This window comes from Solea senegalensis, linkage group LG3 (assembly GCF_019176455.1).
Source record: "Solea senegalensis isolate Sse05_10M linkage group LG3, IFAPA_SoseM_1, whole genome shotgun sequence".
Classification (NCBI taxonomy): domain Eukaryota; kingdom Metazoa; phylum Chordata; class Actinopteri; order Pleuronectiformes; family Soleidae; genus Solea; species Solea senegalensis.
In genome coordinates, this window is record NC_058023.1 from 23817206 (window position 1) to 23833461 (window position 16256).

Here is a 16256-nt window from a genome sequence, read left to right on the forward strand (position 1 = left end):
CTGTGTGAGGGTGCAGCAGAGAGAGAGAAATAAAGAGGGTGAAGAGTAAAAAAAAAAATGTTTCATGGACAACAGTGACCAACTGGATCACGTAGAGTTCATCTCTGTACAAAAACAACAATATATGAATAAAAGAGATGTTAAAGAGATGTTGAAATGAGTACAGTCCATTAATTACAGGTAGAAAATGAAGTTCCTTGTATGTATCATTGTCCAAAACCACTGCATCTTACACTGCAACAAAAACATTCTAGTCGTAAGATTCTACTGAATCCAATTGCAAATGGATCACCACCAAAATTCCGTTTGGTCATATAAATCCCTAACCGTAACCCCTATGCAACCAAAGTCAAAGCAAAGCATAGGTCACCAACGCCCCGTGAGTGACCTATGCTTTGCTGCCCACATCTCAAAGACGTATGCCCATGAAGGTGACTGATCTGAGCTCAGAGGGAGGGGCTTAGAATGACAACAACAAAATGTACATATCAAAAGTGTTGAAAGATGAAACGATGTTGACGTGAGCATTTATTTAAGTAGCTGAGATTGAACACAAGCATTTTCTTTTGTTTTTTAAGCAAACACGAGTCGGAATCCAGTCCCGACTCGTCTGACTTGTGTCTGTCTGTCACGAAAACATCATACCAGGCCTGTTACTGACCATCCCCGACATTGTGAAGAGCATTAGGCTGTCAAACCTGTCTGAGGCCGTCTCCACCAAAAGGTCAGTGAGGTTAAGCTGCTGACTCTTAAGGCATCTGTTTGCATAACCTGGAGACCATCTATGGTGCAAGGTGACAGATATCTGCACAGCCCTGCAGCGGATGGTGAACATTGTTGTCCTGCTAACCCATAGTAAAACAAATAAGACACAGTTTTTTTTAAAGCTACAAATGAGCACCCATTGCTATGTGAGGGCTACTTCAGGGAATTGTTAAGTGGGCTCATGGTCCAGCTCAATAAAACTAACTGTGATAAAGGGAGTACCGCGAAAGTATGATGAGCTGCCTCAGTCGTAACATACCTGAGTGAACCTACTATGAGCCATTAAAAGTGGGGAAAATGAAGCAGGGGGTAAAACTGTCTGGAAAATGATCTTGTGTTATGGTGTTGAACACAGCGCTACGGCGCACCATAAGCATCTTTCGAACGCGCTGCAGTCCTCTTTAAATCACTGCCGTGGCTCAGCTCGTATACCACACGTTTTGACACAGCGTTTCCTATTTTGCAAGTTAAATGTTGAAAAAAAACCCACAGAATGATCGAGAACCAGATACATAACTCACAATTCGGAAATTCAGCAGTGTCATAAACAATGACGTGACAGACCCAGGGTTGTTTTTCTTTGAGTTTGGTGGATTATTGCACATTGTGTAGAGTATGTGGCGTTCACTGTTGTGTATCATATATTGTACTTATGTGAAGAGTTATGTCTGCTATTTTGACGGGGTCCCACTTGTGGCAGTTCGTTTTTTTTTATCTCACTGGGATTTCCTGGTGACATAAAATAAAATGGCCATACTTTCGCTCTCTCCTGGGTGTCCAATAAAACTGTGCTGCGGATTTTACACCAGCTTTTCCCAGATGTTAAACATCAGATACAGTTTCCTCTGCTGCAGTGGTCAGTCTGTGGTCATAAATCAGGCTTGGCAGCTCATTTACATTCCTCTCCTCCCACATGTTGTGCCACTAAACAGTCATATCAGTGACCTGTTGTTGGTTCTCTTCTATTTCACCTGTGCTAAACCTCTTTGTGGTCCTTTAGGACAAACAACAGCTCGGCCATTTGAGCATGCAAAGCAATATTATAGGGCTGAACAATTTGGATAACATTGGATACAGTAATGTGCAAATACGTTAGGCAGGTGTGGAAAAAATAAGAATGCTTTCACGAATATAAATGAATGATATTTTCCAAAATCGAAATCAAATCGTTATTTGGTGTGATCGATGACGCGCTAAATACTCAACTCAAGTAAGACCAGCTTTACTTGTGTCTTTATTGTGATTTGCTAATGGCTTTATTTCAAATTGTAATGATTGAATTCATTGTTCAGCCACATAAGTTGTGACATTTACAAGTAAATGTAGTTTATGAAACAAGTAGTAACTCTCTTTTACAGTGGGACGGATGTAATCAGTGGACAGTGGACTTGTAGGTCATTCTTCATATCCTTTTGTGAGTTTGCTTTTGTTTAACTCTGCACAGTCGACAGAAGCTGAAGAGTTCCGTTTTGACTTCTCGGTACAGAATTCACTGCATTTATGGGAGAATGTGTGAAAAAGAAATCTTCACCAAAGCCACAAACTTTGACTTTTTGAACAAACAAAACATAGTTGTCGAGCAGACTACAAGGACCTTATTGTTCAGACGGTGAGGAATGAGAGTGATGTTCAGTGATCACTTGCAGCCATGGCGCTTGCAATGGTTGGCTGGGGGAGGATCCAGCTGGCTTGAGTTCACTGAGGGCAGGGAGATGGGAAGCTACTGTAACAGTGTGAGGGGCAGTGTGCTGGTTAGAGTAAAGAGCGAGTGAATGAAATAGCAGGAAGAGCAACGGAGGATGGAGAAGATAAGAAATGAAGGAGGTTTCTGATCTCTGATGTGTGTGTTTAACAGAAACAAAGGGACACATTCCCTGTTCACAGCAGCTATGGACGGAGGGAAACAGCGGAACGACTTGATTGTTTGGTGTTTTATTGCTCCCCAATTGCAACATGCACACTTAATAAAGGGACATTCGCAGAAATGAAGAGCGGCTGTAGCCCGGTGTTCAGCAGTCAAACAAACCCGGAGCTTGATCGAAGGTAAACAGTCCTTCACAGTGCCAGTTTAACAAGGCGGCACAGCATCTGCCGATGCCATTCATTTATAATGAGTGATTAACAGCTATATTGTAATAAGGTTCTGTTTATGGCACTAAACACATTAGAAGGTCAACCTGTGTTCCACAACACAAAATAAATAAAGTGGGGGGAAAAGGGACTAGGAAGAGGATTCACAAGAGTCAGAGAATGAAGGGATTAATGTTCACACATTGTGGGAGTGAGTTTTACTACAACAGCTGCTGAGGCAATTGAGCAGCCATACATTGAAAAGTGGATTACAGTTCGACTCCCTTGGAGCTGGCTGTAGACCTCCCACATGATTCACCATGAACTTCTTTCGACACGAATTTCACTGGACTTCATGCTTTTCGACAATATGCCGTGTTGAAAACAAGGCAAATGTGTTTTGGCCCAAAACAAGACGACAGAAACAGTTGCGCCAAAAAAAAATAAAGGATACGACTGATTTCATTCAGGGCAATCGATGTTTTTGACTGAATTAAAAGCTGAAATGTGTATTTTGTGGCTGTTATTTCCTTGAATTGTTTACCACTGAGACATACAAACTGCAAAAAAGAAGAGGGGTTGACTGAATTCTATACTCTGACTTTGAATAGCTTTCGTTTCAGCCGTCCACGTTGCCCATCTGCCTTTGCCCTCTTTAGCCTATATTCTCTGCCAAACACTGGGCATGCACAATGACATCAGGGCTGTTTCAGAAGCCCAGAGCTCCTATCATCCAGTTGTCGGTGTGTTTCTAGACCAACCGAGTCTCATAATAGGCAAATGGACTGACAGCCAGAATCAATGACATGAGGAATAGTGTCACACAGATGCCAGTTGGTTTGGCCTTTGAGGGACCCGGGCCAGGGAGTCAAATTAGAAACATGCTTAATTAGAAGTGGAGATCAACAGCGAGCTGTGCTGATGATGATGATGATGCGCCAGGCTGGTGAAGATGACACCACTGAGTGGCTCATGCTATTCTGTCCTCTTGTGAGGCTTCGTGTGCAGGCAGCCAACAGATGGAGCCCAGATGAGACGAGTGGTCTTTTATAGTCTCTAAGAAACCCTATACTCAATTAGGCCACAAAGGCAGCGCACCGATTCCAGACATGCTCCTAAGACCAAAATATTAAACTGTCTACAATAACTGACTATGCACAGGCATTTAAACACACAAAGCTCACAGTATTGGAGTTAATTTTTGGATTCAGAAGCTTAAATGTGTAGTATCAAACACAGTTTCTTGCCAAGAGCTTCAGCTTCAACGCTACGGTTGTGAAACTTCAAAGCTTCACAAATGAAAAGCTACTTGAAGTAGTTGATATTTAAAGTAGTTATTTGTTCGATCGCAATCGCCCCTGCAACACAATCCTCTGCCAAAGTGATCTCAGCATCTTTGTATTAACAATGAACAGTTTGTTTTCCCTGACATCCTCCGATGAGGTTGTCAGAAGCCAAACAGACACACGTGCGCACAGTCTGACAGAGAAACTACACCGTTATCCATATTGCAGACAAGTGCTACGTGGTTTGCCTTTTGTGTATAAGGAAGAGGATGTGTGTTGTGAGGCTTTGATATTTCTGCTGAGCGGCTTTCTTTCCCTGTCTGTTGCCTGCCGCTCGTACATCTGTGCACGAATTAGGGAAATGAAATAAACATTCCTTCATTTGATTTAAAAGTCAGTCTACGCACTGATATAACGGCAGTAGAAGATGGATGGATCTCATTTCTTTAGATGTCTGAGAGACACTGCAGTGTCACAGAGTGTGAGGTTTGACATGAAGGAGGGATTACAACGAGAAATGAATGAGGTGTTTAAAGATTCACACAAACTCTAACTGTGGGTCTCAACTCACTGTTAGCATTTAGAGTTTTACGTCGTAATGACTTCTAACCAAAACACCATAGCAAAGTCAAATTCATGTGTTGTAAATATGCAAGTAATCACAAACGGTCTAAACTGAAGCGAACATTTTTTTGGCGGTTATGTCACACTCCCGCTCCTCTGACAAATTGAATCCACCAAAGCTGCCTCACATCGCCCTCGAGACACTGAATCACATTTGTGTGTTGTACATTTTTATAACTCTGCTTCTATATATCGCTACAAAGCTGAGAAGCAGTGAAAGGAAAAGCACATGAAAACAGTGGAAAGATACAGAGACAGACACTGAGCTACACAGTGTTGAAAGCCTCTCGTGCCACGCTTCTGTCACTCCTCATTCTCAGCATCTTCACTGGCTTTCACAGTGGTCTCTGACGATTCCTTCTCGGACCAAATATGTGGTTGGGGAACAGCTCCGTATTCGAAACCCACCCCAAAGTCCATAAACAAAGTTCCCAGCAATTATTCTGTTTCCTATACAAATGCATCCAACCAAAACCGTCTCAAACCAGGACGTTTTGACCGGTCTGACCACAGACAACAACACAATTTGCATTTATTTATGTTTCATTTTGCCTTCAAAAAAACCCTTTTGTTTCATTAGTGCAAGAGGCTACTGTGCAATATGGCTCCAGTGGAGCTCTGACATTTTGTTATAGTGATTTTCTTGTTTTTAGTGAACCTTAAGACAAACTGTGAGAAAACTGCAACAAGACAAGGGATTTAGAGGATCTGAGAAAGGAAACAACAAACTGTTAGTTAACCGCACATTACTACACACGATTACTTTGGAGTCTAAGAAAACATGTACTTATATCCATGTGTGTATGCTACACATGCAGGCTTTTACTGTACAATGCAGCAGCAATGAGTTCAAATGTCAGACTCTACACATTGATCCTTCCCAGTGTTGTAATGTAACAAAGTACAAACACTTTGTTACTGTACTTGAGTACAAAATTCACGTATCTGTACTTTACTTTGTTATTTATATTTCTAGCAACTTGTACTTGTACTCCACCACATTTAGTCCTCTAACTATCTTAGTTACTCGTTACTACCAAATAAAATCAGAAGAAGAACAGTTGGAAATGGTCTGTATTTATATAGTGCTTTTCTAGTGTCTTGCTCAAGGACACATTATAGACTAGCAGAGCCAGGAATTGAACCCACAACCTTCCAGTTGAACGACAACTCTCCTTAGCACTGAATAGATTTTTAAAGACTAAAGTACATTTTACATCAGACAAATAACCTTTGATACTCAATTACAGTAAAGTAATATTATAAAAAGTAATTTTCTGGTTTACTCAAGTATCTCTTTTAGGTGCTTCATACAAGACTGATGCTTCGAAATCAGAGGAAGCAGAGGAGAATGACGTGGGACGTAGGGGGTTATTCACACTGCTCTTAAACATGCTCTCCCATGAGTCATTGGGGCAGACAGAGGTGAGACCTCTCAGCCTCATACTTTTAAAAAAAATACTTTCCTGTAGCCAGTTTCATGAGGTGACCACCTTTCGGGGTTTGAAAAGTTAAGAGAAACATAAGAATTTAGCTTGATATGATCTGCCACAACAGCTTGTATCGGCTGTTATGTGAGAATTCCTTGCACAGCTTTCTTGGCCTTTACACGACAGACACATCGGCCAAGTTTTTCAGTCTGATAAGTTCTACAGGAAATGATTGTCTTTAAGTGATTTGTGGATCAATCGCATTGCGGTGGCCAGTTAAGAGAAAAAGTGTGTATGATTAGCTGGGAGGTTTGCAGATGCTGCAGATGCTGCAGATGCTGGTGCTGTGCAGGATCTAGCAGCTGCTCAGCTGGCCTCAGTCCACTAACCAGACCAGCAGTTAACAAAAAAAAAACTGGCTTCTGACACCAGGCTCATCATTTCAAGTCCCAATGGGAAGAATCAGTGCAGACGACGTAAATCAGAGTCATCTGCTCCTCCACTGACAGCTGCTGCTACCGTGATGTTTCTGGCCGAGGTGTTGAAGCTACAGGTGCTACGTGGCCTGTGGCCGGTCTCCAACTTTCACGGCTCATGTTGTCCCGATGCAGCCAAAAGTTCTTCAGTTTTCCTCGGGATGAAGTAAAGGTTGTCAGTAAATAACCCAGGTCCCACATTGATATAGATGCACATGCTCATGGGATAAATGAAATTGCCAGTATGGAGCCACAAGGTCAGAAAAGTAAATCCAGGACTGGGCAGTTTTGATAACTGTCATGCTCCATCAACAGCAGTGACTGACAGCACGTGGAATTGTGGGGTTTTATGTGCTTGTGTTCATTCTAAAAAGTCAAAAAAAAAGTGACAAATATATCAAATATTGTGACACGCCCTCTGTGATATGAACATTTCTTCCAGGTTAATATAACCACCAAATATTTAACTTGCCACAGTGTGGCTACACAATGGATGTTGTGGGTGTTTGGGCGCGTAATATGATTCTTTCCCTAGACGCCCCCACACTGTAAGCAAGCGTGCTTCCTCAAACTTAATTTTCTGAAGCTGGCCAGACCCTCTGTGGTCTGAGCAGGTGGTGGATCAATGGGCTTAGTAAGTGACTGAGACAAAGAGAGAACTGCACACACACTCAGACACACACACACACACACACACACACACACACACACACACACACACACTCGTTGCTGGCATCTTGAGCCACATGCCTGCAGTGCTGCAGCAGCTCGCCCCAGTAATTGGTGCGTCAGTCTGGACTCAGCTGTTTCAAGCCGGGACCACAATCACTTTTACGTGCCAAGAAAAATACGTCTGCAGATGTTTATCTTCCCAGAAGTGGTGGTGACACACTGAGCCCACACAATGACATTAGAGTCCACATGACCTTTACATTATCTCCCTTCCTGGTCCTTTAATGTTGTTTTTCTAAGAGAGTGCACCGCCTGCTTACACTACAGCTGGACTCACAAAACAACAAAACAGCTGAAATTGACTTGACCGTGTGAACCCAGCTGTGAATTGCACATCACAACCGTTACACTAACCTGTTGAGGGATATGTGCATATGGACGAAAAACAAAATACTGCATTTAGTGCTGTCAAGAGTGTAAAAAAAAAGAAAAAATTGAGCGATTAATTAATTATGATCTGTAATTAATTAGTCTAATTAATCTCTTTTTTAATCGCACCTAAAAATGACTTAAAAAAACGTGAGGTATTTTCATTTAAATTCATTATTACATTATTGTGGCAGATGAAAAGATTGATATATAACAAAAAAAAAAAGTGGCTTTATGAAGTCATTTGTTTTAGCCACTTACATTCCCGCTGTGTTCTTTTGTCAAAGTCCAAATAATTAGAAAATACAAATTCAAAATAAAACATCAGGTCTCCAGTTTAGTTTGGCGAAGAGCTTTGCTACGGCTCGCTAAGTTGCTAACGTTAGCTGTGGCTGCACTCGCGACTGGGTGCTTTGCATTGACGTGCTAGGCTAAACTTGAGCTTCGGTGGTAAGCAAACTCCTTCTTACACAGACACCTTTATTCATATAAATTAGATTAACGCGATTGAAAAACATAACGCGCTAAATATGACTGCGATGAATTCCTCGCAATTAAACGCGATAATTTGACACCCCCGATTGCAATAAATAAAACAGTTTCTAATGAATGTTTTCTCAAAGAGTCACAACGACTTATACACAACATCACACACTCCTCACCCACCGTGTCTTACAATGAAAACACGCCACAACAGCCAAACAGCTTTAGTCACTTTTAATGGCAGATGCCAGGGCAAACCGACACTGCATAAACACTTAGTCAACTCCACTTAAAGTGAGGGGTAATTATCTCAGATTGACGACAATCAGCAGTTGTATGAGCCGTCGTCTCATTAACGACACCGCCAGCATCACTCATGGCACATGGCAGCCAGAAATTCAGATTATTGAAAAAGACAGTACATCAAGTATGTCAGGGTTTGATGTTTTCAAGGCTCTTTGCTCGAGTGGCAGTGTGGTCACACCATTGAAGCGGAGATGCTTCTGGTTTGAGTGGCTTTAATCACAATTGGCTGCTTTAAGGCAGGGGTCTAATATCAACAGTGAAAGCGTCAAAGTGACAGTTAACACTTAAAAAATAAAATAAATAATAATGATAATGTCCTCCATTCAAACATCGCAGCAAATATTCATTATATCCAAAACATGTGCGAGATATCACGTTCAAAGGAGCTTCTTAGTGCATTAAAGCATTATTGTTTGGTCAGGGCATACAAACTGAAAAGAGGAAAAAAGTAAGTTATATATACACATATGTGTGTGTGTGTGTGTGAAATATTTAAGAAGATGAGGGACTCTGCAGGGACTCTGCAGTGCCCATGAAACATTTATCAATGAATTGTTATTTTATGGACCTTTCATGCATTTATTCGTGTAAAACCCTAATCTGAAAAATGAATAGTTGCTATAGCTGTCGCAAAAAAGTAAACATGACAGACGAGCAAGCCCACCATCGTTCTTAGAGACGAAGTGGCGCTGCTGTGCATCACCTGAGCTCTGTAATAATGTAGTGCAGTGTGATCTCCATCTGTAATAAAGGATAATTCATTCATTTCTAAAGGTTTATTTTAGTGCGTCTCCGTTGGTTGACTCGACAAAAATACAACAGTGAAACTTACAGCTCGGCAGTAAAAGTCAGCACCTCACACTTCAAGTAATTATTCCTTTACAAACATACCATGCTCCCTACAAGAGTGGATGAAACTGAACACTCACCATTTGTGACTGGCTCCTCGGGCTGCCATTGATGTCCTCCACCTTCTCATTTGCTGTACGAGAAAGTAAATGCAGTTAGATTGTCTGCTGTTGTCACATGCTCAACTTTCACATCCAAAATTCCAACCCCGTTCGTTTACGTACACTAATCCACGAGGAAACCTCTGTTGCAAAAAGCATCAGCGCTGGTGTGTGTGTGCGTGTGTGTGCGCGTGTGTTTGTGTGCGAGCATGTGCATGAATGTGTCAGCGGTGTGTGGCTGTGTAATGCCGAGGTGCAGAGCGACGCAGGAGAGGTCTGGGAAGGAAAGCTGCCTAATTCGTCAGCTGCCGCTGGAGAATTACTGACAGGCCTGCTTGGCCTCATTGTCTGTTTGGGCGAGAAGGGAGGGTAAAGTTTCAGCGAGAGAGAGAGAGAGAGGGAGCGAGAGAGAGAGAGAGAGAGGGAGCAAAGAAGGAGAGATGTTGAGTGAGTTGGAGAGGAGATAGTAATTCCCAAAAAGAAAAATGTTCTACACAGTGATGCAGAATGATACAAAGAGAAGAGGAAAGACAAAAGACAAAAGAATACAACACAGGTGAGTCTTAAGGAGGGGAGGGGTGAATGTTAAATTACCTAACCCTGAGAAACACAGAGCATTTTGCTGCTTTTTTCCATGTCTATGTTAAAACTTACTTCCTTTTTTTCAGCACAACCTAGGCAATCTGATGTCTTTCATTTTCACCAACTATATAAACACACCCGCGCAGAAAGTACTCAAAATGTTTAAAATCAGACTGAATTTGCGAAATTGGGAAAAAGTGTCACAGTTCACTTGGCTCGTTTTTATGAACACAAAAAACAAAAGCAGTCTATTTTGGGACTTCTGACGGAGGAAAAAAAAGGATATTTAAAGAGTGACCTATAAACACACCCCCCCAGGATGTCCATATAAGGAGTTGTGCATTATCGTCATGGCAATTTACCATGGGTGCAACACCAAGGGTTAAAATGTATATGCATGTAGATGTTAAACAATCTTAAATGTTAAACTATCTATCTATCCATTTATCCATCCATCCATCCATCCATCCATCCATCGGCAAGTTAAATCCAAAACTTTTTAAGACTTTTTTTTAAAATGATCCACTCTACACAATATTTTATACTCTAGTAGAATATTTTGTATTTTTATGTTTTTTATTTATACATATCTGCTTTTTTCCCCTACATTTTTTATTCTAATACTACATTCTAACACCCTTATGTTCTACTGGGGATATATTACATATTTCAAATGTAAACTACAAATCATTTTAATAAAAAGTTGAATAAAATCCTGCAATTCCACAGTGTGACTGAGGCTGGACTGTGATTACAGATGTTCGAGTGGAACTCCTAACACACTTTCTGCGTCGTTGTAATTTGTTGCTCAGTCATGTGTCACTTGGTTGCTCTGATGCGTCCGGAGCTAGAAATCAATGACGTGAGGTGTAAAAGACAAAGAGAGCAAGGGAGAGAGAGAGAGAGAGAGAGACCTAAAAAAATATGAGTTGAGGACAAAAATGGAGGCACAAAGAGAAGCAGGGCACAAGAGAGGAGGCGGAGGAGGGTGAAATAAAAGACAGATAGAGAAGAAGAAGAAGAAATAAAGACTCTCTGTGCTCTTTTGGGAGACTCACACTTCTGTACCCCAGGGCGGCAGAGTCATAGATCTCTATAGCAGGCAGCGCTCCCGCCCAGCACCCATAACAAGGACTAGCTGCTGTGATTTGGCCCAAATATCAGACTGAGGTGCAGATTCCCTCTCACTCACCACAACAAGGAATACACAGCAGAGAGCAAGGGGGGGTTTCTAAATATAGAAATCAACTTTTTTAATACTGCTAATAATTAATCTGCACATCATGAATTTGGTTCTGTCCTCTGTGTGTGTGTGTGTACCTACCTATGATCTGGATGATCTGTGCCAGCAGGACTCCATCGGTGATGTCCTGGCTCAGGTCCTTGATGAGGCGTGGACAGCCAGACTTGGCCAGGTAGTGATTGGCCCAGTCTGTGTAAATCTGCAAAGAGAGAAACAGATGCACTGTCAGTGTGTGTGTGTGTGTGTCTGAGAGACAGCGACAGAGACGTGATGTGTTCGATTATAACCCGACACTAAAAATGACCTGTGTTCACAGTGCACCAAAATGAGCAACTATCAGTTCTTTGTGTGAGTGATATGATGCAACGGATAATATAAAGTCAGACTGCTCGAGTCAAAAAGCTGGTTCGGATGCGGTGACAGCCATTTACATCTCAAGACACATGGCCTAACAGTGCTTTCTGGTGTTCATATCATTACATGTAAAGTACATGTTTGATTTAGGGATGTTTCATGTTACACATCACATTTGTTCGGACTGTATTTACTGTAACAGTTCAATTCCACTTGAATGTTGGCATAACATAACTGTTATATTAGCCATGCCTGCAAAAGGTTCCACTTTAATATACTTACATACCATATCAGAAGCAATAATGATGCGTAAAAGACACTCAATAATCCTGACATGAAATGAAAACAGCAAGACTTTATTTTCTGAGCTGTTTTAAGAACTCAGATATAAAATACAAAAAACGAAAAGGAATGTTTTGACCACAATGCCGATTAAAATCTTTTAATGACAACCTGATGATCTGATGAAGATCTCCCTATAACAGGTGGGCTCACTTTCCCAACCATGTTTGTCAAACTGGGAAAGCAGCGTGGCGGCTAATCTCGTACGCACTGTGTCACCTAAAACCTCTTATCAGCCGCTTTGTCTTTCATTTGAGCCCATGAGCCAAACGACACGCAGCGCTTAGTCTGCGAGACGACAGACTGGTCTCGACAGCTGCCGTGGAAGATGTGAATCACATTTGGCCCCATTACAGCAGACTTACTGTAAATTGAGGGTTTTTTTGTGCGTGTGTCTCTGCGTGTGTACAAAAAGTGTAAAAACTGAAGAAGCTAAAGGGAAAGATACTTCCCTCAACCCAAGAAAAGGGTGTTTTCTTTCCATTCACACACTCCACTTTTTAAGGAACAGACTGAACCTGAACTTAAAGGGCTGCAGTGCTCCCAAGTGTGTGGAAGGTGCATTTGATTTCCATATGACAGCCATGTGGGGACATCTTTCTTCCTACTGAAATGAGATTCTGGGAGGAAAAGGAAATCTAAACCCACCCATATAAGGAAACTGACTGCAGCTTGAAACTCTTTGTGGTATTGCTTGGTAAAGAATAACTGAGCAGAATTCATTTTTTGCGGGGGACAATTGGAAGAAAAAATCAAAAATAAAGTTCAGATTAAAATGCTTTTCCTGTCCGTGAAATATGTGACAGGACGCTCACATCGTGGTGTTTTTTCCACAAACAACATTTCTGTAAATAGTCACGGCTTCTTGCCATCTTACATTTCCCAAGGAATTCCCCCTATAAAAACTTCCTCATGATGAAATGATCCTTTTTTCCGCTCATTTACCTCACACACCACTCTCAATTAAAAACATTTTCATCCCGCCCTTTCTTCTGTTTTATTTGCCTACTTTGAAGGCACCGCCTCGCAGAAGTCTGTATCTGTTGTGGTTTCTTTCAGCGACTTTCTCCATGATGAGAAGTCGTAAAAGCGTAAAACCCCAAAAAAGAGGGCCATATAGTCATAGGGAAAACACGCACACACACACACACACACACACACACACACACACACACACACACACACAGACACAAAGGCAAATACACATCTACTAAAACCTGCTTGCAAAAAAAAGCACATGCACACAAACAAATGTACCGCAAATGCAGACCACATCCCGTCGGGGGGCAAGTAAACAAACTTGGGAGGAATGAGAAAGTGTGTGTGTGTGTGTGTGTGTGCGCTGCTGCTGACAACGACAGTCATATCACGCTGCAGTAAGTCCGACAAGGCTCAAACACAAACTGTCGGACAGCTGAGGTAAACAGAGACGTGCGATGAAGAGGAGGAAGCAGCAGCCTGGTGCCACTGAATACTATACGTCTTCCTCTTTCCCTGCACAAGGTGTCGGTGTCTCTGTAGAGACCGTAGACTACTTCAAACATGGACATAGCCTACCTGTGTGAAAAGTGAAGCCACCAGAGGGCGACTGGGTGCAAAAAGATCCTACTTGCCAGTAGATTTATGATGTCTATAAGCATTTTCCTCAAGCGTTTAAGGGTCTCAATCGCTACTTTCGGGTCTTCTGCAATAGAAGATTGTGTATAATTTGTAAATGATGCTGCAGTCGGAAGAAAATAGACGTATGAGTGGACCAAGTCACAGCAAGAGATTGTTTGGCATGCGAGTCATCTCTCCGGCAGAACGTTCATTCCTCACAGTTATTAACACAATTCTGTCCAATATTCCGATTCGTACACGTTTTAACAAATACGTGAATATCAAGAATTCTGTTGCTGCCCAGTGAGATGTCATGTATCAGTGTCTGCTAGAATCAGACCTGCAGAGGTGGATTCCTTCATCTGCTGCAGTGGCGCCGCTCATTGTGTGGATCACAGCATCAGTGGACAAAGTCACAGCTTCATTCCTTTGCCTTTGGCATATTTGGCTTTTATCAACAGGCCGAGGTTCCACATGGGATTTTGGCGCAACATGAAACTGCATATGTATATATATATATATATACATAGATACTGTTAATCCTACAGGTGTAGCACTTGAGTTTTTCTGACTCCACAGCTACACAACATTGATAGGTTCACTTTTCCTGAAAGGCGCAGTTTCAGCCTGCAGGAATACTTTTTTTTTATTTTGAAGCAGCACGTCTTTGTGACTGCTCGCAAATATGCAGAGGGACTTTCTGCTTGTTTTGGTTCCGTGGACTGTTTTTGGAACAGCACGAGCTGTAAAATTCAGTTTGAAACTAGAACATGTCTGCTCGCAGCAGAAACTGTCACGCTGGCAAAACACTATTCTTTTCAGCCATTCCACAAGACCTGCCTCACTTATGTGATCACAGACGGCGTCCACAATGTTGATTCATTACTTAATTGCACAAAGAAATAGGATTTTTTTTACCAAATACACTGACACTAACATAAAACAATTCTACCAATGCTTGAAAGATGGAAGTAAAATATTTAGAGTGAAACAGCTGCAACGAGATTGTTGCTGCTTCATAAAAGTTGCCCCACATCTACGCTTGGACACTTTCTGAACTTCTTTGTGAGAAGATTGGTTTAAAAAAAACAGCACAAGGAAAAAGTAGACTGCAATAGAGCCAAGATGTCTCCAAGTCCTCCTACTTCCCCCTTCTACTAGTTTATTCGAAAACGGCAAGAATGAAGCAAAGATCTGACTGTGATGTCTTGGGTTCACACTTGACCTGGGGCCTGTGTCTCCTGTCACACTCTCTGCCTCACACTCATCTCTGATTCTCCTCTTTCAGACAAGGCACAAAGTTCTCAGAAGCCTTTTTTTGTGAGCGGCTCGTCTCCACCGCCACAGATCCACTCGCTTCTCAACTCCTCGTTGTCACTCAAGAGTTGAGGCTGTCAGCCTTCCTGCAACCATTCCCCTCTGCTCCTCTCTCTCTATCAATCCAGCGCTCTGTGAAGAGCTGATGCCGGCATGCAGCGACAAAACATCAGCAGCAACGCCACCTTCAGTGGAACTGGCTGAGACCACCACTGACATCATAGACATACAGAAGAGGACACACACACACACACACACACACACACACACACACACACAGAGAGCTACTGAAACAAAAGCATGACACACATTGATCTCCCCCCCTCCCGTTGCCCACCGCCTTCCTCTTTCTTTCTTTCGGCAGCCAGCATCAATCAGCAAAAGTCCAGGCTCTGTGGTGATGTTATCCTCACTGATGCCACATGAAGTATCTTTCCTCCTCTTTCTCTGTCCTCCTCCTCCTCCTCCTCCTCCTCCTCTCTACTTCCTCTGCAGATACGTCCCCTCTGTGTCTGGGATCCAAAAGGCTGCCAACAAACGGCCAGCTCTCACCCTGGAGGAGATAAACTGTCTTCAACAGTCCTGATCACAATGCAGTGACTGGAGCTACGCAGGTACTAATGAAAGAGCCTGCAGTGGTGCAGCACAGCCTGCAGGGGGAGCAGAATAAAAGGAGAACCCCGAGAGGCTGAAGAGAGAGGCGACGGGACAGGGAGGAACATGAACTGTGCAGGACTGACTGTATTTATGAATGTACTTAAGTTGCACACTGTTAAGGTATAGGCTCTTTAATCAGGGCATCTTTCCAACACTGTCTAATAAATAAAGAACTTAATTGCATTGAAGGGCTTTGAGCATGCACAGAGTCAGTGTGAGGATATTTAGCTGTGTAATGCTGTTTGAACCAGAGAGGACGTCTCCTCTGTGGCTGCATTGGCTGAAAAACCACAGCTTGGCACAGCTCGGCCACTCCCGCTTGGATCCTAAATGTAATTAAACACAACATAAAGCCACGTTAAGTAAAAGAGCAACGAGCCAACATAGTCAATAGGGCTGTGACGTGTTGAAGCTTCTCATCATGATTCCCTGCATCTCTGTGTCTGGTGCCTGACAGACCAAGTGATGGAGGGATGGAAACAGCCAGCAGCAGAATATCAGCGTCGCTGCCAAGTCAGTTTATGGGGCATGTTTAAAAAAAGAAGAAAGAAAAAAAAAAAGACAGCAGGAAGTCGAAGTTTGACCACTAACTTTAACACATCCCTGCCAATAAAATATAATGATAAAGGATCCCCTTTGTGTGTTTTAAGACATCATCTGCTTTAACCCTT

General features: G+C 42.3%; 1 protein-coding gene across 6 annotated transcripts in view; it reads right to left on the bottom strand.

Annotated features, from left to right (window-relative positions):
* The window catches only part of nav3 (neuron navigator 3), a 151448-nt gene that overhangs the window by 93553 nt on the left and 41639 nt on the right, over nt 1-16256 (bottom strand). For all 6 annotated transcript variants that reach the window (XM_044020827.1, XM_044020831.1, XM_044020833.1 and 3 more), the window contains exons 2-3: nt 11398-11515; nt 9471-9523 (exon numbers count right to left, since the gene is read on the bottom strand). In XM_044020827.1, coding sequence (XP_043876762.1) covers nt 9471-9523; nt 11398-11515 — 171 coding nt within the window. The remainder of the gene's footprint in view (nt 1-9470; nt 9524-11397; nt 11516-16256) is intronic.